At 41.9% G+C, this 24,603-nt stretch overlaps 1 protein-coding gene across 1 annotated transcript in view; it reads right to left on the bottom strand.

Annotated features, from left to right (window-relative positions):
* Positions 1-6,102: 6,102 nt before the first annotated feature.
* The window catches only part of sertad2b (SERTA domain containing 2b), a 34,869-nt gene continuing 16,368 nt past the window's right edge, over positions 6,103-24,603 (bottom strand). Inside the window, exon 2 of the mRNA XM_088351293.1 lies at positions 6,103-8,119. Within this exon, the coding sequence (XP_088207419.1) occupies positions 7,048-8,115 (1,068 nt within the window). The 5' untranslated portion in view covers positions 8,116-8,119 and the 3' untranslated portion in view covers positions 6,103-7,047. The remainder of the gene's footprint in view (positions 8,120-24,603) is intronic.

The raw sequence follows: 24,603 nt of genomic DNA, 5'->3' as shown, positions 1-24,603 counted from the left end.
AGAGAGAGAGAGAGAAACAAAAGAGGTGAAATGAGAAATAGAGAAGGGGAAAAAAGAAAATACGAAATCCAAAGAGAAATACAAAGAAGGAAAATAGAAAGAGAGAAGGAGAAAGCAAGTGAGAGAGAGAGAGAGAGAAAAGAGACAAAAATGAAAAAGGAAGAGAGCAAAAGAAAGTAAAAGGACACAGAGAGAAAGAGGAACAAAGAAAGAACAAGAGAGAGAGTGAGAAAAGGGAAGGAAGAGAGAGAGAGTGAGAGAGAAATCCAAGTACAGCGTTTGTGAGAGGCACTGGGCTTTGGCAACATCAAGTGGATGTATTTTAACCTGCGGCTCGTTTTTCTCTTGCGCTTCTCTGAGCGTTGTCTCGCGGGCCGGATTCAATGCCTCAGCGGGCCTGATATGAATGGAGAAGAAGGGGGAAATGAATAGGAGAGAAAAAGAAAGTGAAAAAAAGAGAAAGATAAAAAGAATAAGAGAAGTGAAACGACAGAAAGAGAAAGAGTCAGCAGGAGAAAAAGAGACAAAGTGAGGTGAGAGAGAGGTCGAAAAAGGGAAAGAAAGAGGGTGAGAAAGAAAGAAAGAGAATTAAAGTGTAAATTAGAGAGAAAATACAAAGAGAGCAAGACAGAGAAAAAGAAAGAGTTAGAGAGTGAGAGAGAAATAGAGAAAAAGAGAGTGAACAGGAGAAAGAAAAAGAGGGAGACATAAATAAAAAAAGAAGTGAGTCAGAGAGAATTGGAGAAATACTACAATTCTTTCGCAAGTGTTAACCGGCTTTGTTGACATCCGGTGGAAATATTTAAAACTACAGCTCATTTTCCTCTTGCACTTCTCTCACTGTTGTCTTGCGGGCCGGATTTAAACCATTGGTGGGCCTGATCTGTCCCGCGGGCCGCCATTTTGACACCTGTGAGTTAAAGTAACCCTACACTTAAACTTATAACTATAAAAGTCAAGCAGAATTGCAGATAAGGTTGCTAAATTCCTGATAATACACCAAATAATTATTGAATTTCCTCAAAGAGTGCTTGGGGGCCATTTTTCAGCATTTCCCATGTACAGACGCTGCCCTACTCACGATCGTTCGTAAGTTGAATTTGTTCGTAAGTTGCTTCAGTGCTATATTTTGTATGTTTAGGGTTTATATAAGTATGTTTAACCTGTTTGTTTTGTACTGAAAAAATAAACATTTCCTAAAATAATATCCTCTATAAAGATAAATAAAGTGAAGTTACTTTTGGAAGATGAGCTTCAAGAGTTCCTCCTCCGTGGTGGAAAGTGGCCGGAAAAAAGCGTTCCGACCATTTTCTCAACCGCATCAGGCTTTCTTATTCCACTTTCATTTCAAAAGAAACGGCTCGGCTCATCTTTATACTTTACACCAGGGGTGTCAAACTTATTTTAACTCGAGGGCCACACGATAGAACAAACATTCTGACGGGGGCCAGACTAGTAGATTAAAGAGAAAGAAAAAAGAGATAAAGAAATAAGAGAACGAGGGATAGAAAAGGAGAGAGAGCGGGACAAAGAAAGAAAAAGAGAGAGAGCGTGAGAAACAAAAGATAAAAAGTCGTGAGAGAGGGGGAACAGAAAGGGAGAGGAAGAAAGAAATCCAAAGAGAAATAGAAATTCAGAGGAGAGAAAAGAAAGCACGAAGGGTATGAAGAGAGAAAGAGGATAGAGAGAAAAGTAAAAGGGAAGTTAGAACAAAAGAGGTTAAAAGACACAGAGTGAGAAAGAGACGAAAAGCAACAAAGGAAGAGATAAAAGGAGACACAGAGAGTGAAAGAGACAGAGACAGAGTGGGAGAAAAGGGGTGGGAAAGAAAGAGAGAGCGGGAGAGAGAGAGAAAGAGAAATAAATACAAGTACAGTGTCTTTGTGAGTCACCTGCCTTTGGCAACATCAAGTTGACATATTTCAACCTGCAGCTTGTTTTTCTCTTGCGCTTCTCTGAGTGTTGTCTCGCGGGCCGGATTCAATCCCTTAGCGGGCCTGATCTGGCCCGCGGGCCGCCTGTTTGACACCTGTGCTTTACACCAACCATATTGAATGGATGCATGAGATATTAAACAATAAATATGCAAACGTTCTTAGCGTGCTAGAGATACAGTGCAGTGTGTTTACATTACACACAAACTAGGAAGTAGAAGATTTCTTCTTCGGGGTGGAGGCTGGGTGAGCTCTCACAGCGCCACGCGGTGGAAAGAAGCAGTACTGTCCTGTACTCAGAAAATGGTAAAAAATCTAACTTACAGCAATATCCGAATATTTTTCGACAACCCGAGAAAAAAATGTTCGTATCTACCACTTATCGTAAGTCGAATCTTCGTAAGTAGGGGAGCGTCTGTATACTTGAGCGAGTTAAAACATATACAAAGGATAAGAAACTAATAAACTTCTGCATACTTTTTACATTGGAGGTACAAGTGTCAACTGGATTCGGATTTAGCTGTAATTCACGAAGCACGGTTTAAATTTTGCTAAAATATTTAAGAAAAATGTTACTTCAAATATATATAACTAATTCGTTTGCAGAGTTGGATACTTAAACTAGTGCAAATAGAAATAAAAAATGAGAATTTTGCTCTTTTTAATGTTGTCCTTTGTGAAGTCATAAATAAACCACTCTAATTTAGGAACATTGTATGTGGCAGTTCATAATTTTAGAGTTTCTTTTTAATAGATCACGAAAAATATATACTTTAAAGTGGTGCAACAAAAACTTTGTTTCTGTCAAAAAAAAACACATTTTTCTCATTTTAAATGTATTCCTTTGTGAAGTAATAAATAAATTCCTTTAAAATGAGAAAATCCCGTATGGCAGTTAATAATCTCTGAATTTATTTAGATCATAAACAATAATTAAATAAACAAAGTATTAATGTTTTTATTCATTTTTACAAAGACAAAACGCTAAAATGTGAAAGAATAACAAAAATATATATACAAATTGCGGTATTGTCGATAGGAGAGAATATATCTTTAAAAACTATTTTTTAAAATGTTATATATTATCACATAATGATTATTATAGTAAGAAAATTTAAGATTTTGGGGTTGTTTTACAAGATTTTTTTCATGGTAAAATGTGGCAAAATAAGTCAAATAAAAATACTTAATAATTCCAGCCGAAAGGACCCGATTTTTGTTGTATTTTATATTATTGTAGTATTATACCATCAACGCTAATGGCCCCAGCACCATAATTAGGACATCTGTATCATATTAACTGTACTAATAAATATAAATAAAAATTCAGGAGGAAAATAAAACATAAATAATTAATAGTAGGGCATGTAGGGTAAGCGTACAAAAAGCATTTTTCGGTTTTACCTCAGTGGTATTTTCTTGTGGTCTATGCTTTTTTTTCTTCCTTTCGAATAAAACGGAATAAATAGTGTCAGTTGCTGACTGTAGGGGGGGCACGATTTGAGGAAATCTGAAACTCATTCGGGATTTAATACGTGACACTCGCAAGGTCGTCAAATAAATAATACAATTCTGTTGTTTGTGCGGCGAAACCGAAACTTTACGATGCTTGTACGAAAAAAAGCAAAGATCCGTTTGAAAGTGATGAGTGTTTCGCCCACCGTGACTAAATTCCGCGAGGAGAACCCTGAGATTTTGTAAATACGGACTTTTTGTGCAACAGACTTTGTGTAATACTGTACGCTGAGCTCTCGTTTTTCCCGACGGTCGGGAAAAAACAATCGAGAGAAGCACAAGATGTGTGTTGGTTTACTCTTCATACAAGGAAATGAAGGAAATGACTGAGCTATGATAGTGCCTGGAATACGCCAATGGTTTGCAATCATTTCAAGTGTAAACACAATTCCGCTGCAAAAAAAAAGAGGGTTACATAGCATCCCGCACCTTGAAAGCTGGATCGATCGAAAATATTCCCAAAAATCATTCGTAAATAGCGGACTTTTTACTTTGAAGGGACATTGTGTATTATTTAGCACCTCCTAGTGGTTAAAACATTGCATTCATTAAAAAATCAATAAACTAGTATAAAAACCAGGGGTGTCAAACTCATTTTAACTCGGGGGCCACCCGATAGAACAAACATTCTCTCGGGGGCCGGACGAGTAGATTGAGGAGAAAGAAAAAAAGAGAGAAAGAAATAAGAGAAAAGGGAGGAAAAAAAAGAGAGAGTGTGGGACAAGGAAAGAGAAAGGAAGAGAGAGAAGAGGGAGAGAATGTGAGAAACAAAAGAGATAAAAAGAGTAATAGTAAAAAAGGGGGAAAGCAAGAGAAAGAAAGAAATCCAAAGAGAAATAGAAAGAGAAAGAGAGGAGAGCAAAGAGGAGAGAAAGAGAGAAGGGTAGAAAGAGAAGGGGAAGGCAACAGAGAGAGAAAATGAAAAAAGGAAGAGAGAGTATAAGAAGGTAAAACACACAGAGAAAGAGACAAAGGAGAACAAAGAAAGAGAAAAAGAGAGACAGGGAGTAGAGAGGGATAGAGTGAGAGTAAAAAGAAAACAGAGGGAGAGAGAGAGAGAAAGAAATACAACTACAGCATCCTTGTGAGAGGCACCTGGCTTTGGCAACAAGTGCACATAATTTAACCTGCAGCTCGTTTTTCTCTTGCGCTTCCCTCAGCGTTGTCTTGCAGGCCGGATTCAATCCCTTACCGGGCCTGATCCGGCCCACGGGCTGCCTGTTTGACACCACTGATATAAACGTTTTTTTTTGTTTTTTTTTAAATACTCGTGGCATGAGAAATTAGTATTGTCTGGACTATAAGGTGCACCTAGAAACCAAGAATTTGTCAGAAATTCAACTAATATTCCACTGCCAAAAAATAAGGTAAATAAAGTTGTAAATGTAAGTATCTATTTTGCAGAACACAATAGTCCACCATCTACCTGCCAGGCTACCCTCCAAAAACAAAAAGAATGATAAGAAAAATTATGCAATTTGGTCTCTTTGACTCTCCGTAGTTCGTACCCTTTCTTGCGCTGTCTAGCACTCGTCTACGCTTGCACTACACACTACAGTGACATCTAGGAGTGAAATATTACACAGGGTCCCTTTAAACTCTAATGCATCAAAAACTATATTTGTTATTATTGGATCATTATGAATTCCTTACTAAGGTCAACAATACAATGAATAAATTAAAAATATATAGATAAACAATAAATGAAAAACAACAAACTCGGACTGAAAGTGGTCGATTTTCGGAAGGCACTCTTTTCGTAAAAAAAACACATGATGTGTGTATCTGTAGGCGAGCATATCTACATTTTTCCATCCTAAGTCTAAATCCTCCTAAAACACATAACGATATGGCTTACAGATAATAATTAGGATAACGCTCTTTTTAGGATATTCGTTATCATCGTTATCGGAATCTGAATTGATTTGTATTTTTCCTTCGGTGAGGGCAACCTGAGCCGCGACAAAATGGCTGCCTCTCGACATGATCAAAAAATACTGGATTTTTACTTATACAGCAATCCCTCCTTCTCGACGTACAGGCAGACACAGGCAGAAAAGGGGCGGGGCGACCGTTTAGCCAATGAGAGTAGAGAATATTACGTACGAGAAAAAGTAAATCGCAATACAGTGAGGGATTACTGTGATTTCTAAACGCTACAACGCTCGAGTGGCCTTATAGAATCTAGGATTGTAAAAAAAAATGTGGCTGTCGACTTCCACTTTGAACTGAAAAATCATAAAGATGCAAAACATAATAAATACCAGATACCGTATTTATTCGTGTATATCGAGTATTCTTCATAACTGTAAAATAACTTAATATATTACCGTGTTATCGCATTAACATTGATTGTAACAGGAATCAAACCCAGGTTGCAACAGTGAGAGCGCAGACCTTTCACCACTAGGCTACCAGTAACATAGATGACATACAAAAGGGCGTTGGTTTTTATCTCATTATGATACACATAGTCACAGTTTAGGGTTCCTTCAACCACCTGGGTCAGTTCGTTTTATTGGGTAGGGGTTTGCTCCCCCCTGCTTAATAATAATAATAATAATAATAATTTCCTTGTATTGTCATTCTGTGTAACAATGTACACAGAACGAAATGTCGATTGCACCTGACCCGTTGTAGCGAGCCGATACAGCTAGAACTTGTTTCCATTAATACCATTATCAAGAGAACACTCCAAATCTGACTCAAATACAAGTATATAACTTGAATCCTACTGAGGCGAGTCAGACTCCATTTCATTCAAAGTATCTTCATCATCTGGTCGCCGTTTTTTTTAGGTGACATCTTGCTCTTCAGAGATGAGCACTGATCGGCAGTACATTAAAAAAAAAAAGCTGTTTAAAAATTAAAACTGCTGAACTGTAGATCGTTAGCTCTATACTTAGCATAGACATTTGTTGATTTTGTAGTGCATTTCACATGTTACAATGACAATTCATTTGTCACTAAAAATGCTTGAAATAGAATAGAAGAACATTTATTGTCATTGTAACATCCCAAAGCGCACAACAAATAAATATTTGTCTCTTATACTGCGATTAAAGAGAGTCGACTGCCTTTTTACTTGTCATTAAACGCACTGGTGGTTTAGTGGTTAAAATTCAGTGCTCTTACCATCAGGACCCGGGTTCTATTCTTGTTGCATTCAACTGCAAAGTTTGAGCTTTGAAAAAACATGAAATTAATATTCGTCTCATACTGTGATTAAGGGGAGTCTACTGCCTTTTCACTTGTCATTAAACGCACTGGTGGTTTAGTGGTTAGAATTTGGTGCTCCTACCGTCAGGACCCGGGTTCTATTCTTGTTGCATTCAACTGCAACGTTTCGCCTCATACTGTGATTAAAGAGAGTCTACTGTCTTTTCACTTGTCATTAATCGCACTGGTGGTTTAATGGTTAGAATTCGGTGCTCCTACCGTCAGGACCCGGGTTTGATTCTTGTTGCATCCAACCCCAAAGTTTGAGCTTTGAAAAAATGATTAAGGGTGCTCGTTATACACTAATAAATACGGTATGTCTAAAAACAATCATTTCAGTCTCTCGTCAAGATCCCAGTCTCGTGTGAACCCCCGCTTGTCAGGAGCCAACCAACACCTCCATGATGTGATCGAGTTCCGTCAGATCGATTTTGAACGGCTGATTGGCCGAGACCTGGGGGGCGGGGCCACTGTAGGGCGACGTCAGCGATTTGAGGAAGTCGTCCGCCATCACCACGGGGGACATTTTCGCCCCGGTGGTCACGCTAACCGCCCCGGCCGTTACACAGGGGTCGAAATCGTACATGGACGTGTCTATATCGGCGAAAAGGACGTCATCTAGGGCTAAGTCAGTGAGGAACCCGGACGGCGTGGTAGGAGAGGAATGAGGGGGGTAAATGTCAACAGGGGGGACTGTGGGTGAGGGGTCCGTCGTTTTCAGCTCGACGCAAGCTGATTCAGTTTTTAAGCCCGGTAATCGGCTGTCTTTGGCCGGACTCGAATGTGCCGGGGACAAGGCGAGCGAGCGGCTAGGTGTCGTAGCTACTCTCGTTGAATTGGTGGCTGCCGTCCTCGATATGGCCGTCGGAGGACGCAGATCCGCCGACGAGGCGAGCGGCGAGATAGCTGCAGACGTCTGACTGGGAGGTGATGAAGGCGGTGTAGGCGGGGAGGTCGCACAGAAGGACGAATCCATTCCTTCGTCCTCCAACAGGGACGCCGGCGTAAGGCAGGAATCCGGCGGAGGAGGACATCCGGTAGGCACTGACGGGTGTGGCGAAGGCGGCGGAATATTCGCAGGGATCAGGAGAGCGGAAGGCGGGGTTACCTGTGCGAAAGGAGGCGGAGCCTCCCGGAAACCCTCGTCCACGGGGTCGTCGGGCGGCGGCGAAGGCGGCAGCAAGAGGTGCCTGGAGGAGCCTTCCTGCTTGAGTTCGTCCTGGATGCGCCGAAGCATGTTGTTGATGAGGACGCGGCGCTCCAGGCGAGGTTCGTGCAACGGCCGATGGTTGTAGAGCTTCATGAAGGAGATGTTGAAGATGGTTTGCCTCTGGAGGGTGTAGGATACTTTGGACAGACCCTCCGGGCAGCCCGACGCCTCCAGCGTTTTGCCTTCCAGCACCACTTCATCCTCGGCCAGTTTTCTCTTGGCACCTTTACGGAACATCAATCTGGAAAGCAAAGGGGAAATATTTATCGTCATTAACTATCCATCCATCCATTACCTGCACCGCTTCACCTCAGTAGGGTCGCGGGGGTGCTGGAGCCTATCCCAGCCATCTTCAGGCAGTGGGCAGGGGACACCCTGAACCGGTTGCCAGCCAATCGCAGGGCACACAGAGACAGACAATTCACTTGCTCATTCACACCTAGGGACAATTTGGACCAGCCAATTCACCTGACATGCATGTATTTGGAAATGTGGGAGGAAACCAGAGTGCCCGTAGGACACCCATGCAAGCACGGGGAGAACATGCAAACTCCACACAGGGGGTTTGATCTCATGACCTCAGAACAGTGCCGCACACGCGCTAACCACTGCGCAGCCGTGCTCCCCCATCATTAACTACCGTATACAATATCTTCCGTAATATAAGGCGCTTCTTAAAACCCCAAATTGGCCAGAAATTTGAAAGTGTGCCTCGTAACCTACTTCAGAGTACGGTGGACAAAACTGGAAATGCATTCAGTATTTGAATGAATGAAAACTTTATTCGAACATTAAAATAAAAACAGAACAAAAACAAAAACTCAACAAGAAAATAATGTTACATAATATGTTCAAAACGGGGTAGTAAGAAGCAGATGCTTATGTTCCCTACCCCTTCATCTTCCCCACCAAATACACCAATTATATAACAAGAGTTGTAATGATATTAATAAAAACAGTTATGATATAAGAATAGAAACAATAACATAAAATTAACTAGACGCACTATTCCCAATCTCTCGTATCACTCATACTCCATTTTCTTCATCTCTGTATTCCGCCAGTAATGTTTTTTGTATTCAAATTTGAACAAGTGAATAGTTGGACATTGTTTGATCTCGTCTGGTAAATTGGTCTAAAGTTTGACTCCACACACAGACACACACATACTTTTCCTGGTGGTTCTCACCCTTGGGATTAGGAATTCACTATTTTACACTATTTTACACTATTTACACGTGTGCGTTACTACGCAAGGTTTTACGGTATACTTCCGTATTTATGCAATAATTGATCAATCCAAAATCATTGCTGACCAAAATCGCAAAACACTGCATGCACCAGAAATCGAATTTGGGTCACATCGACAAGCGCACCAACACTTAACCATTATACCACGAGTGATACAGATGACATAAGAAAAGGCATTCGAGTTTATCTCATTATCGTGTTATATTACTGTGCCAGAATCAAAAGAAAACAGAAAGTTGTCCAAAAAGATGTAAATTAACGCAAAGTCCGATTCATCATCAGATAGATCAATGATTTGTTTTCCTCGTAGTGTTTTTTGTGTTTATTTACATCCTTCAGGACAACCTTCTGTTTTCTCTTTTTTCTATCATTCGTTTCTGGCAAAGAGTAAAAATAACGTGACAGTGAGATTAAATCAAATGGCATTTGTATCATTAGTGTTCTGGCAGTTGGGTTTCATCGCCCAGACCTGGGTTCGATTCCCGTTACATATAATGTTTTGCGCTTTTGGTCAGTGCCATTTTTCAAATGATTATTCATTTTCAGACTTCTGATAAACGAATAAGAGTCTGTACAATGTCACCAGTCACTCAAATACGTCATGCCACATATCAATGGAAAGCTTAAACTCTTGGGATTCAATATTTGATCACCTTTTCAAAATAGACTCAGCAGAGAAACATAACAATCAGTCCTAAACAGGATACCTGAAAACTAGAATACCGATGTCAGTCACCATGTTGTCCCCTGGACGTCTTCAAATTCTTTGAATGTCCTCAAAAATGGCTTTGCTATATCAAGGACAATGCATAGAATCAAACCATCTCATATATTTACGCCAAAACACACAATAATGACGACAGATAAACGGAAATCCGAATGTCTGCTTCGTTGGACCTTTTGCTTGATATCCGTTCATTTTGCCACATTACTTCCATAAACAGACTCGCAAAATTATTCCCATGATGGCAGTTCGCGCTTTCCTTTCGATTGACACCTTTTCCATGATAAGAGTCCGTTAATGCTAATTTAATTCGTGCACATGGTGCAAAGTTACATTGAACCTGTGTCTTCCTCGACACATATACTCCACCTGTCTCACTCTTACCTTTACCTTTGCCTAAATTAGCCGCATTTTAGCATAAGCCGCAGGGTTATGAGCTTATAGTCTGAATTTTACAGTAGTTATAAAGTTGCCTCGGGCACCACATTAATGACTAACAGTGTACATTCAGTATAGCTGTCAGAAACCAGAAAAGAAGACAGGACCCACTTGCGTTTGTTTCTCTCAGTTTTATTGATAAGGAGGAAAAGGGTTGCACCCACGATCCGATGATCGTTGGTTACGGGGAGCAGATCGTTCGGAGGGGGAACTTCCTTACCGAGCAATGGCGGTGTCAAGAGCGGAAAAACAGGTCGGCAGCCGAGACGGGAGAGCAGAACGTGGTCAAAAACAGAAATGGGTCGAAGCCGGGAAACAGACGGGTGCCAAAAAACAGGAGGAAGTCAGAGTCGGAGGGCTTGCCTAGCGTGAACAGAGGTTCGCAGACGGTCTGACAACTGGTAACAGAAAACCGGGGGTTTAAAAAGTGTATACCTTCTCCTGATAGCCCAGTTGGGTACACCCTAAGGACTAAAACCATAAAAATGAATGAATTTATCGTGCCTAGATTGTTTTTGTTGTAAGGTTTTCTTAACTAACAAAGTCATAGAGTGTGTTTTTTTCCTATTTAAAGACACAATCACATCATTTTATGTATACAATTCTATTGGAAATAGATGATTTTGATAAGTGATCAGGAAAAGATGGCGGCAGCAGTACAAATACAATTTGCAAGGAAACAGTGTGTGTCCTAACCAGCCGTTTTGAAGCAACATGCCTTTTTTTTCACAACAGCAGCAGTTGCAGGACAAAGACGAGGAACCTTCCCGTGGTGTCCTGCGAAGCGAAGGGCTCTCTCCCGGGGAGCCTTACAAACCCAACTCAATCCACTCAGACTCGCTCTCTCTTTCTTGGTCCTCTCGCCTTCTTTGTCTCTCCTTTTCTCTCTTCCCCCTTTACACTCTTGTCTCTCATTTTCTCTATCCCTCTCTTTCCTACTCTCTCCCCACCTCTCACTCTCTTTTCCCCCTTTTTGCATTTTACTCTGTCTGTCTTTCTCTCTTTCTATATGTCCCTCTCTTTCTCTCCTACTCTCCTCTCTCTGTTCTTCTTAGGGCGGGCGACTTCGAGAGCAACCCTGGCCCCCAGTCCAAATGCCAGTGGTGCTTTCGAACCATTCGCTGCGACCACACCCCAATCACCTGTACTACCTGCCCACGGGGCTTCCATAAATCATGCACCGGCCTGTCCGAACGTACTAAGGACTTTAGAGGCTTCGTTTGCTTGGGTCACACCCCGTCAGGCCTGGCGGCACAGGACAGTCGCAGCCCCCTCTCCTTCGGAGAACTACGGAGCCTCCCGCGAGCGAGTCTGGCGCTACTATGGATTACCTTAGGCGCCTTGAGTGACTTAACGACGACGACGACAGCAGCAGTTTCTTGAAAAAAGCATGAATTTTAACCCCAAAACAGAGGGAATACAAACCTCTTTGCAAGAGTGGGGCCCAAAGCATGCCGGGCACACGCACACACATGCGTTACGTAATAGCAGCGTTCCCTGCTGTAAGCACAGGATCATAAGCCAAACCCCCTTTAGCCCTCCTGCGTTGTGAATTACACACAGAGTGGCTCCAGAAAAACACACGCCAGGGAAGAATGTAAGCATACAACTGACTTGTCGCTTCAAAATACTTTTACTGTGCGACTGGATGCTGGCAGAGAGACAGGGCTGCAAGGAACTACTATTTAAAGAGTGGATTAGTCACTGCCTACTGTAGCGATGAGTGAAATAATCAGATAATTGTTTTTTTTCTTCTTAAATTTAGCATGAATCTCATTTCTCATATATTGAGAATGATAATGAAAGAAAAATGAGTACCGTATTTTCCGCACTATAAGGCGCACCGGGTTATAGGGCGCACCCCGAAAAAATAGTTTTTGGCCCTATATTTGACATACATAGGACGCACCGGATTATAAGGCGCTACAATGGGAACGTGGACAAAACAGTCAGATAGTTCAGTCCAACTTATTACCCCCTTAACATTCCCAAAGCTTGCAAAGACGCAAATACGTGTCGAGAACACGTGCGGATGCGGTGTCCGTACGATGTCACTCAAATGCATCGTTCCATCATTCGGAAGGTTAAAGTCTTGGGATTCAAGAAATGCCAACCATTCCTTAGTTTCTATTTTCGCTCGCAACTTTACTGTGCAAATGACAATAAACACTTGGAATTGAGTTTAATTTAAAAATAGACACTCCATTCCATCCATTATCTGCACCGCTTATCACAGAAACATCGAGTTCAGTCTGAAACAAGATACAGGGAAAATATATAGCCGGAGTAGCTCACCGAAGTCGTTGTGTTCATAATAATGTGCAGCCGTGGTCCTCTTATATCCGTGAGTTTAGTAAATCCAGGAGAATAAAATATTTACAAATACAAGATAGTAAAAAATGCTTTCTGTATGCCGTCAGCCACGTGCTATACGCATTCATCTTTTTCGGCCAATTGCAGTCTTTGTTTTGCCGTCTAAGCCAATGCCAGCCTGTAAATGATAAAAAGGATCCACCCCTTGACCTCCGAATAAGTTTAGCCAATAGTGATCGATTCAACTGATGATTGACACATCTTTTTTGGCCAATTGCAGGCTTTGTTTGCCGTTTAAGCCAATGGCAGCCTGTAAATGATAAAAAGGATCCGCCTCTTGACCTCCGAATAACTTCAGCCAATAGTGATCGATTCAAATGATGATTGACACATTGGTTAGCCAATGAAACGCCGGTAAATAAATCCCAGCATCCACCGCGTACTACTTGGCGTTCGGGGGAAAATCTAGTCGGCGGCTGCAAGTTAGTTGGAAAACTTTGCAACTTTAAAATTGATCCATAAATAAGGCGCACTGTATTATAAGGCGCATGGTCAGCTTTTGAAAAAAATAAAGGCTTTTAGGTGCGCCTTATAGTGCGGAAAATACGGTACAATGAAAAAAACATCTTTCGTTGAAGATACTGCGGACAAAAATTGAATAAAAATGAGGCACAGTGCTCGGTCAGTGCGGACATAAATCCCTGAATCCCTGTAAATAAGGAACGGCAGTAGAACAGTAGAAAAAACGAAATATTATTTTCATTTTATGAGGTACATTCAGTGTTCAATTGCAAAATCTGTAACAAAAGTACTGAGGTTTGTCGTTCTTAACATTTTAACAGGGGACGTTTGTTTTTCGGACGGCTTGCATTTGATTTCGTTTGGGATCTAAGGGATTGAATCCGGCCCGCGAGACAACACTCAAAGAAGCGCAAGAGAAAAATGAGCTGCAGGTTGAAATATGTCAACTTGATTTTGCCAAGGCCAGGTGCCTCGAACAAAGACACTGTACTTGTATTTCTTTTTTTTTCTCTCTCTCTCTCTCTATCTCTCTTTTCTACCCCTTTTCTCCCACTCTCTGTCTCTGTCTCTTTCACTCTGTGTCTCTGTCTCTTTCACTCTGTGTCTCTCTTTTTCTCTTCCTTTGTTGCTCTTTGTCTCTTTCTCTCTCTGTGTCTTTTTAACTTCTTTTGCTCTAACTTCCTTTTTTCCCTTTTCTTTCTTTCCTCTTTTCTCTCCTTCTGTCTTTCTATTTCTCTTTGGATTTCTTTACTCCTCTCCCTTTCTTTTCCCCCTCTCTCACAACTTTTTATCTCTTTTGTTTCTCACGCTCTCTCCCTCTCTCTCTTTTTCTTTCTTTGTCCCACCCTCTTTCCTTTTCCCTCCCTCTTTCTCTTATTTCTTTACCTCTTTTTTTCTTTCTCTTTAATCTACTAGTCCGGCCCCCGACAGAATTTTTGTTCTATGGTGTGGCCCCCGAGTTCAAATGAGTTTGACACCCCTGATCTAGATGTAAGTTTGACTTTTTGCGGGGGATCCTGGTCCCTGATTTCAACGATAACCGAGGGATTTCTTTTTTTCTATTTTTCCGACAACGTTAACTCATCGTTGCAGAGGGAAAAACGGGACGAACGGGAGTGAAGGTGGGAGAACAGGCATCCCTGCAGAATGTTTGATTCTAATCCAGGCTGACAGGCTCGTAGAAGCAGCCACTATGCATATATACACACACACATATACAAGAATCCATGCACGCACACAGGAAGTGTGAGCTGTAGGCCCAGTCACCATGACTGGTTGGTTGCCATGACAAACAGAGTCAGCTGGGAATTCACCCAAAGAGATGACAAAGAAGCAAATAGGGGTGGGGGTTGCTTGGGGGTATGAGGAAAAGAAGGTGGAGTCAAAAGGTGGGCCCCCTAAATGTGCAACATCTCACAGTCTACGGCAAGCAAGATGGCACAAGATTCATTTGGGCTATGCCTGGTGCATGTGGCTCATGTAAACAAGGTTTTCCACACACGTGTGCCAAATATGACATTGGTTTAACTGAGGACTAAATCATTCCTACTTGTCGTAATAAATGTCATAGACATCAGGAAGTACACTATTCTGAGTGCTAAGGGTGTTAAGACATTCCTTTCCACTTACAATAAAGGAAAAAATATTTTTCGTATTGGCAGATGATTAAGTATCTGTAGTCTGATTTTACGAGATTTCAAACTTACCGTATTTTCCGCACTATAAGGCGCACCGTGTTATAAGGCGCACCTTCAATGAATGATATATTTTAAAACTTTTTCCATACATAAGGCGCACCGCATTATAAGGCGCTATAAGTGCATGCTGGTTTAAGATCAGTTAATTGTGCAATTTTGTAATTGTAATCCTGTGCAGTCCTTTGAGACATTTTTGGGATTAAGGGCTATATAAATAAATGTGGCTTGACTTGACTTGGCTACAGTGGAGGATGTAGTTACGTTATGCAACCATTAGATAGTGCCGGGCTAAAGGGAATGTCAACAAAACAGTCAGATAGGTCAGCCAAACTTTATTAATGGATAACAAACAAGCTTTCCACAACTCCATTCACTCCCCAAATGAATAAACAGCTGTTTTTTTATTTTCTCTGAGGTAAAGCATTTTCGTGACACAAGTTTAACATCTTTGAACAACAGCAAGGCATAACATTTTACTTTCCCTCCATTTAGTCACGCAAAAAAACGTCTGATACTGTTATGGTAAATTAAACGTTAGTGCAATCGCAATATAGTGACACTCGTAATGTGCAAAAACAACAAGTGCAAAACAATTACCATAAAGCAATAACATAACTGTAAAATGTAAAACGTAAACACACACCAAGTTGGACCACCTCTGAATTCTTTAATGTTAAGTTCCGGTGCCAGCGCTGTTGCCTTCATTCGAATAGTTATTGTACTGACACTTCTACTTGCTGCTCTTTGTTCAACAACCCACTGTTCAAGTGTGTCCTCTAACTGTGGCCATCTCGCTTTATTGCCACGGAAACTTTGTTTAGTCTTCCTCACTTGGTGCAGCGTATCCTCATGCTTCCTCCACTTGTTGCTGCTCTATTTCCGTGTTCTACTGCGTGACTGATCGCCTTGAGTTTAAACTCTGCGTTGTAAGCGTGTCGTTTAATAGGAACCATTTCAGGGTCTTTATACAAACGCACAAATAAAAGAGAATCGTTGTTTAATATTTCCCAGTATGCACAGCGCACTTCTTCTTCTACGCGAAAAATAGAGTCGGTGGCTGCTTCTCTTAGTTGCGAGACCTTGCAATTCAATAATGATCCATATAAAAGGCGCACCGAATTATAAGGCGCATAGTCAGCTTTTAAAAAAAAAAAAAAAAGATTTTATGTGCGCCTTATAGTGCGGAAAATACGGTAATTGAGTCAAAAAATAATAATAATTAAAATTAGCAAAACTATTAAATCTGTAAACTGATTTAAATTATGATTTCTGACTCATTAGGTATCTTATTTCACATGTTCATATTTACCCAGTAAAATAGAAGTCATTTAAAATATTTTATATGTTTTACGACTACATTATTGCGTTTTTTTCCGTAGTAAAAAAAAAACAATAATCCTGAGTGTGTTTCTTCTTTTACTGGACAAAAAATAGTGCTTAAAATGAGTGGGGGGGTTTATCACAAAAATAAAATAAGAGAAAATATATTAAAGCACAAAAACACAAAATATATTGTAAAAAAAAAAGATTGTGGTAAAACAAAAATAATTTCAAGCGCTATAGCCAAAAAAAGAAATAAAAGAAAAAAATGGAACATAAAAATATGGTATTTATTTCATTCATTTCATTTCATTTCATTTTATTTAATTGCAAGAATAAGTTAAAATATATTTAAATCAGTAGGCTAATAGAAAAAAGGGGTCGTGTTTGTTTTTTAATTCCTAGTAGAATATAAAAATAATCTAAAGTGTTATTTATCTTACCGTATTTTCCGCACTATAAGGCGCACCTAAAAGTCTTAATTTTTTTCAAAAGCTGACCATGCGCCTTATAACACAGTGCGCCTTATATATGGCTCAATATTAAATTCGCAAGGTCTCGCAACTTACTCAACAGCCGCCGACCGGCGTTTCATTTCCTAAACAATGTGTCAATCATCCGTTAAATCGATCGCTATTGGCTGAAGTTATTCGGAGCCTCGGATTGGCTAGATGTCCAAAACAAACCCTGCAATCGGCCGAGTTTAGCAATGGCGTAGCAAGCTTGCTAAAGTACGGCATAAAGAAACATGTTTCATTAGTCTGTATTTGTAAATATTCTACTCTCCTGGATTTACTTCACTCACGGTTGTAAGAAGACCATGATTGCGTATCATTATTGAACGTGAGAACTTAGGTGAGCTATGCGGCTTTATATTTTCCCGGTATCTTGTTTTAGAACGATCTTGATGTCGCTGTGATGAGTTGAGTGAATTCAACTCAATTCCAAGTGTTTATTGTCATATGCACAGTAAAGTTGTGAGCAAAAAAGAAAATAGAAACATAGAAATGTTTGGCATTTCTTGAATCCCAAGACTTCAACCTTCCGAATGATATTTGAAATGACGCATTTAAGTGACATCGTACGGACACCGCATCCGCACGTGTCTACGACACGTATTTGCTTCTTTGCAAGTTTTGGGAATGTTAAGGGGGTAATCAGTTGGACTGAATCATCTGACTGTTTTGTCGACGTTCCCATTGTAGCGCCTTATAATCCGGTGCGCCTTATCTATGGAAGATAAAGGACCAAAAACTATTTTTTGGGGGTGCGCCCTATAACCCGGTGCGCCCTATAGTGCGGAAAATACGGTAATTTACAAGACAAAAAAAAACAATAGAAGAAAACAATAGTACGTCAAATGGGTGCTTTATTTAATTACAAAAATAAGACGAAAGCACTAAAATGCAAAAAAAGTAGGTAATAAATTGTACAAAAAAAACAAAGTTTCATAGTAAAATAAAGGAACTATTTCAATTGTTATTCTTATTATTAGATTAGACAATGGTATCATGAAATAAGAGAAAATATAATAAAACCTGAAAGCACTAAAGTACGTAAATAAGTAAGAAACTGTAGAAAGAAGAAAATGTAGTACCGCCCTGCTTTATTCCTGGACCCTGGCTATTTCAGCTGAAAATGAAAATCTCCATTCTGATCCCTGAACATAGTAATAACAATTATTATTAACATTCACGGGCAGCACGGCGGTGCAGTGGTTAGCGCGTGTGCGGCACAGTTCTGAGGTCGTGGGAACCTCCTGCGTGGGTTCAAATCCAGCTCCCGGCCTTACTGTGCGGAGTTTGTATGTTCTCCCCGTGCTTGCGTGGGTTTCCTCCGGGCACTCCGGTTTCCTCCCACATTCCAAAGACATGCATTTCAGGTGAATTGGCCGGTCTAAATTGTCCCTAGGTGTGAATGAGCGAGTGAGTTGTCTGTCCCAATGTGCCCTGCGACTGGCTGGCAACCAGTTCAGGGTGTCCCCTGCCCACTGCCCGATGATTGCTGGGATGGGCTCCAGCACCCCCGTGACCCTACTGAGGATAAGATTAACATTCACATTTCACTCTTTCTGGTAGATTGATACAGAGGAGGGGATTCCCAGCCCCCTCCCTCAACCCAACTGATGTGTTGGGAGTCATTAGGTGACCAAACCCCCCAATTCCAAGCCCTAATGCCGAGCGCCAAGCAGGGAGGCAATGAGTACCATTGTATGACTCGGCTGAGGCTTGAACCAGCAAGGCCACCGAGCTGGTACTATTACAACAATGATAATGAAAATGAATAAAACTACCAATAAAACAGCTACTTTCTTTTCAATGTCAAACTGTTTGAAGAATTACTAGCTGGAATTGTAAATGGTCTGCATTTACAGCATATAGCGTTTTTCAAGTCACTGAAGACCTCAAAGGGGCACACCAATGAGTTATAATCAGACTGAGGAGATAATTTCTCCCTCATGCCATGAGGCTCTTTAACTCCACCCTGGGGAGTAAAAGCCCACACTAAACTCCAACCCCACATTTGCATATTACCCTATTTTATTACAGTGTGTATTTTTCGTAACACTATTTAAATGCTCTTTATTAACACGCTATATTCAGTGTTCATTTTACCTCTGAAAAGTGATGAGCCCCGGGGACTCGCATGCTCAAAAATCTATGGGTCCCAACAGAGATCTATGGGTCCCCAAAATTTAGTGTGCTCGAGGTTGAAATTGTAAATCGGTGACAAATTTATAATAAAAATCCATAAATTCATTCAGTTTTAATCATCAAATTATTTATTCATTTTCTGCATCAAATTATTGTTGGTAATACACTGATTAAAAGGGATCACCACAAACCTGTTTTTTTTTCATTTTCTCCTTTTATACTTCCTTTTTTTTCTTAACTTCTTTATACAACATCATAATTCGTAATATAATGCATGCCCGCTTTGAGACTGGGAGGTCGCTGGTTCGCGCCTCGACCGAGACATACCTAATTGGTATAATGGCGGCGCCCTCTGGCTGCGGCTGCAGGTGTATCGACATTTCGTTCTGTGTACATTGTTACACAGAATGACAATACAAAGGAAATTATTATTATTATTATTATTATTATTATCAAAGCGAGTGAGCCGTTTGAGAGCCGGCTCTCTTGAATGAGTTGAGTCGAAAAAGCCGGTTCTCTAAAAAGAGACGGACTTTTCACCACACAACCCGAGATCGGCGCGCAGACGAAAACTCGAACCGCGAGTCCAAAACAACATCTGCCGGATCTGCCCGACGAAAAGTTTGGAGTGCGGTAAATCTTTGTTTAAAAAAAATGTAATCGGGTAATAATGACAATTTTGTGTGAAAAAAGTTGCGTCCCGGGGACGCACGTTGATTCGATTGATGCGTCCCCAGCAAAAATGATGCGTCTAGGACGCAGGGACGCGGGCAAACGAGAACACTGTATGTTGGGTATTTTTGTATTCTATATCTTTTCTTTTATTCTTAACACAAGGATACTGCTGGAAGTGTGAATTTCCCTACAGGGATGAATAAAGTATCTATCTATCTATATGTCTAGCTCTTTCTCTATTTATCTATCTATCTATCTATCTATCTATCTATCTATCTATCTATCCATCCATCCATCCATCCATCTATCTATCTATCTATAAGTTGAGGAAAAAATTGTTGTAGGTTGTCAGACTGAGCACTGGGATAGAATTTCCTTTATAGCATAAATTAAAGTTGTGTTGAATGTTGCAGAAAACAGCTTCTTGGGTGCTTTCGTTTGTACTTTCTTAGTGTCACATAGAGATCGCAGAGTACAAATCCGACAACTCCGGTGTCAAGAATTCCACGAAACGAGGTTGAGATTGAGAACAAGACTCAAAGTGTGAACGAGCGTAGCAAAAGCGGTTTGCTTGCATGTGACTGCGCCAGTGTTCCTCTCTGACTCACGTCACTGTGTTTGGACTTCTGCACAAAGTGACATACCAGAGCGGCCCCACCCCTCACATTCCACTTCGGTGTCCTCCTCTTCCTTTTCTGGCCGCCCCGCCTCTCCTCCGCTCTGCTTTTCCTTCTTTTTCGTCACACCGTCTTCACCGCCTCGACGTCTCTCTGAGCTTTCAAATGACGCTTTAAGATCCGAGCGGTGTGTGCAGGATCTCAAGTCAGGTCACATTTACCGTAAATTCCGGACTATAAGCCGCTACTTTTTTCCCTAACTTTCAACCCTGCGGCTTATTCAGTGATGCGGCCAATTTATGTAATTTTTCTAACGGCCGCCAGCGGCGCTCGAGTATTGCTACCATTAACTGCCCTGTCAAAGCTATATTATTATTATTAAAGGTTTGAAAACTCTCTCGGTGTACCGTCTATCTTTGTAAATATGTGTAACCCATGTATAATATGTATTTGCAACTGTATATTTTTGTAATGTATTTATTTGTATTTATTTTAGACACTTATTCTGATATGTTCTGAACGGGTGAACGAAAAAGGATGGGCGGAACAAACGCGGGGTGCCGAGTTTAAGTGGGGACCGCTGATGGTGAGGGCCAGACAAGGAAAGAAGAGGGGGTAAAAGGTTGGTTAAAGAAAAAGGAGTTGCGTCAGTAAATGTGTTCATCTGATATATTTTTCCCACCCTTACCTTTGGAAATATACACTTTTTTCCTTGGATTACTTTCAACGGGCACCCGGACTCTGCAGGTCTGCATCAAACCTTAAGTACCGGTATCATTTTCCATTCATTTTGCAGGCTGTAATTTTTGGACTGTGGACTTTAATGAAGGACATTTAGTTTCAATCGCGGGACTTGAAGTCGGGTTTGGGTTAATTTTGTGTTTGTGTTACATGTTTAAATGTGGGCGCATGCGGCTTATATACAGGTGCGGCTTGTGTATGTACAAAATCAGTTTACCTCTTAAAATGTGGTGGGTGCGGTTTATAATCAGGTGCGCTCTATAGTCCGGAATTTACGGTATTTATATGGCCCTTAATCACAAAATGTCTCAAAGGACTGCACAGGATTACAATTACACAATTGCCTGATCTTAAACCAACATGCGGGCAAGGAACAACTCAAAACCTCAGCGTGAAGAAAAAACACTGGGGTCTAGTGGGTACTAAGGGACTCAAAAGGGCAATCAACTCTTATTGGAGGGGTTACCAACGTGGTGCCCGCAGAAACCAGGTAGCGCCCTAAGAACATTTGTGGAAAACCGCAGAGTAATTCAGAAAATATCTCACCAGTGATGGGTCATTGGGGTTTGAGATGAAAAATTATTTACATGATCAGTGTCTTGAAATGCATGATCAATTCTTCATATGTCAATTTCTTGGTGTCCTTATACAGGGGAGCTCTTTTGTGGTTGACTGAGCCCAACTTCTAATAATTACAACCTGGTAATAACATACTAAGAACATAGTAATAACATAAGTTGTTATTTTATAAACACTTATCTCACTGGTAGCCCATCATGTCAGGACCAGAACGGGGACAGAACCCACTTGCGTTGCGTTTCTCACAAGTTTTATTGGAAGAAAGAGAAAGAGTTGCGTCCACGATCCGGTGATTGCTGGACACGGGAGCAGGTCGCTCTGAAAGCGGAAGTGGGACTTCCGTGGCGAGCGATGGCGGTGTCGGGAACGTAAAAAAATTGGGTCAGTAGCCGGGACAGGAGAGCAAAAACGTGGTCGTAAGCGAGACGTAAGGCAGGAAAGGAGAGTAGACGTGGTTGGGGACAAAAAGAGGTCGAAAGCCGGGACGGGAGAGTAGACGTGGTCAGGATCAAAAACGGGTCGAAGTCGGGAAACAGACGGGAGCAAAAACAGGTGGGAGTCAGGGTCGGAAAAGCTTGCCTAGAGTACACCGAGGTTCTCAGACGGACTGACAACAGGTGACAGATAGACCTGGGTTTAAATAGGGCCAGGGAGCCAATCAGAGTCCGTGGCAGTTGGCGCCAAAAGAGCGGGCACAGCTGATTCACATCAGTAATCATGACAGGTAATAACCTACTAAGAACATAGTAATAACATAGGTTGTTATTTTATAAACACCTATCTCACTGGTAACAAAAAAATAACAATTTAAATGATCAGTGTCTTTAACACATGATCAATTCTTGCAAAATACATTTTAAAATTTTCCTTTAATTCACACATGAAAATCACTGTTCCCTTATGCAAGGCAGATGTTTTAATGGCTGAATAAGTCATTTTTTTAACCCTGCTTTTAATGATTACAATCACAGTGCAGTGTTTAGCACATTCACCTACCACACGAGAGGACCCCAGTTCAAGACCTGAAGATGGGCGCCACCAGGATGTACTTGCCCAAGACACACCACAGGAAATTTTGCCCCTACAAACCTTGTGGTTAAGGGAATCAACCAACCAATAACAATAGCATTGCTTAACATATTAAAAACATAAAATATTGATTTATAAATGCATAACAAACTAATAGCTCTTTGCACTAATCAGTAACGAAAAAGTAGCTCCCCGCCTTGAATACAAAATGAGTATAATTTAAATGTTAAGATCTTTTTTGCTTCACTCTGTGATTACCAAATTGTTACGCTGGTATGTCAATTCGCTTTAGGGCTGCAACAAATCATTATTTTAGTAATCGGTTAATCTGTCGATTATTATTTTCTTATTAAACTATGAATCGGATTTTTGGACAAATAAGAAAATAGCGCATATAACAGAATATTCTACAATATTTAACAAACGAAAAATGAGTGTTTGTCAATTATACACCTGCAGATATATACTCTTTTTATCTCGTGCAAAAAATGTTTATTGTTGATGGTACATTAGCTTCAAATCCAGTGACATGTATCAACATTAACATACCAAGTGTTTGTGTCACGGAACGGCGTGGTGGCGTGGAAGGTGACCGGACCAGAACAGAGGCAGGAGGCATGAAGGGAGAACTCAAATGCGTTGACGATCCGTAAGTTTTATTTAATAAAATAAAAGTCGCCCAATACTCCGGGGCAAAACAGAACAATACAGAGTTCCTCCGGCACGAACTCAACGGGACATGGCATAACAGACTAAAACAGGATAAGGCATAACAGACTAAACAGGACAAGGCATAACAGACCGGGATTGTGAAGAATGAGTAGTAATGAACCCGCAACCGCAGAGCCCACCATGCAGCCTTAAATACAGAGCCACCATTAGTGGAACTGCTTACAGCTGTTGCCCAGGGGGCGGGGCAGAACGGTCACCAAGGCGACCGTGACAGAGCCCCCCTCTTAAGGGACAGCTCCCGAGGTCCCAAAAAAGAAAAAATTACAACCTCACGCCCCGGAATGGTTCGACGCTCACGATTGGGGCAACCCCGCTCCCTCCTCCGAACACGCAGGAACGGGGAGAGGCAGGCGCCATCTGCGTCGGGCGGATCGGAATCGGCGCTCGGCAGGGGGGAGTCCGGCGGGCAAGCTGGACAGGGGATAACAGACAGGCAAAATCAGGCCAGAATCAGAACAGGTAAACAGGATAGGCAAAATCAGAACAGGCAAAATCAGAACAGGTAAACAGGACAGGCCTCTACAGAAGAGTCGCACTCAGGTCAGGCCGATGCAGAAGAGTCGCACTCTGGGGGTTCAGGTTCAGAAGAGTCAGAATCAGGGGGTTCAGGTTCAGAAGAGTCAGACTCAGGGGGGGATCAGATTCAGAAGAGTCAGACTCAGGGGGGGATCAGATTCAGAAGAGTCAGACTCAGGGGGGGAACAGATTCAGAACAGACAAGACAGGACAGGAAAGACTGAACAAAATCAGTACAGGGAGACTCAAGGCAGGCATGGGAGTCGAACAGGCAGGCATGGGAGTCGAACAGGCAGGCATGGGAGTCAAACAGGCAGGCATGGGAGTCAAACAGGCAGGCATGGGAGTCGAACAGGCAGGCATGGGAGTCGAACAGGCAGGCTTGGGAGTCGAACAGGCAGGCTTGGGAGTCGAACAGGCAGGCTTGGGAGTCGAACAGGCAGGCTTGGGAGTCGAACAGGCAGGCTTGGGAGTCGAACAGGCAGGCTTGGGAGTCGAACAGGCAGGCTTGGGAGTCGAACAGGCAGGCTTGGGAGTCGGAGTCGGCCCGACGGGCAGCGGAGTCGGAGTCGGCCCGACGGGCAGCGGAGTCGGAGTTGGCCCGACGGGCAGCGGAGTCGGAGTCGGACTTGCACGCAGGGGAGAGGGAATAGCAGGCAATCGGCACGGGAGTCGGGCAGGCAGGCGTCAATTCTTCCTGGGACCCCATTCGAGGCACAGCAAGGGCCACGACGGGCGGGGCCGTGGTTCGAATGGGCAGGAAAGGCCAACTCAGTAGGCGCCTGCCAAACTGCGCACTCCAGCTCTCCCCAAGTCGCGCTGGGATCGTTCGCTGAGTTCTATTTGTTGGCGGGTTCATTCTGTCACGGAACGGCGTGGTGGCGTGGAAGGTGACCGGACCAGAACAGAGGCAGGAG

This window comes from Urocampus carinirostris, chromosome 13 (assembly GCF_059441175.1).
Source record: "Urocampus carinirostris isolate Australia breed hairy pipefish chromosome 13, RoL_Ucar_1.0, whole genome shotgun sequence".
Taxonomy (NCBI): domain Eukaryota; kingdom Metazoa; phylum Chordata; class Actinopteri; order Syngnathiformes; family Syngnathidae; genus Urocampus; species Urocampus carinirostris.
The sequence above is the reverse complement of the archived record's forward strand: the minus strand, read 5'-3'. Positions and strand labels throughout refer to the sequence as shown.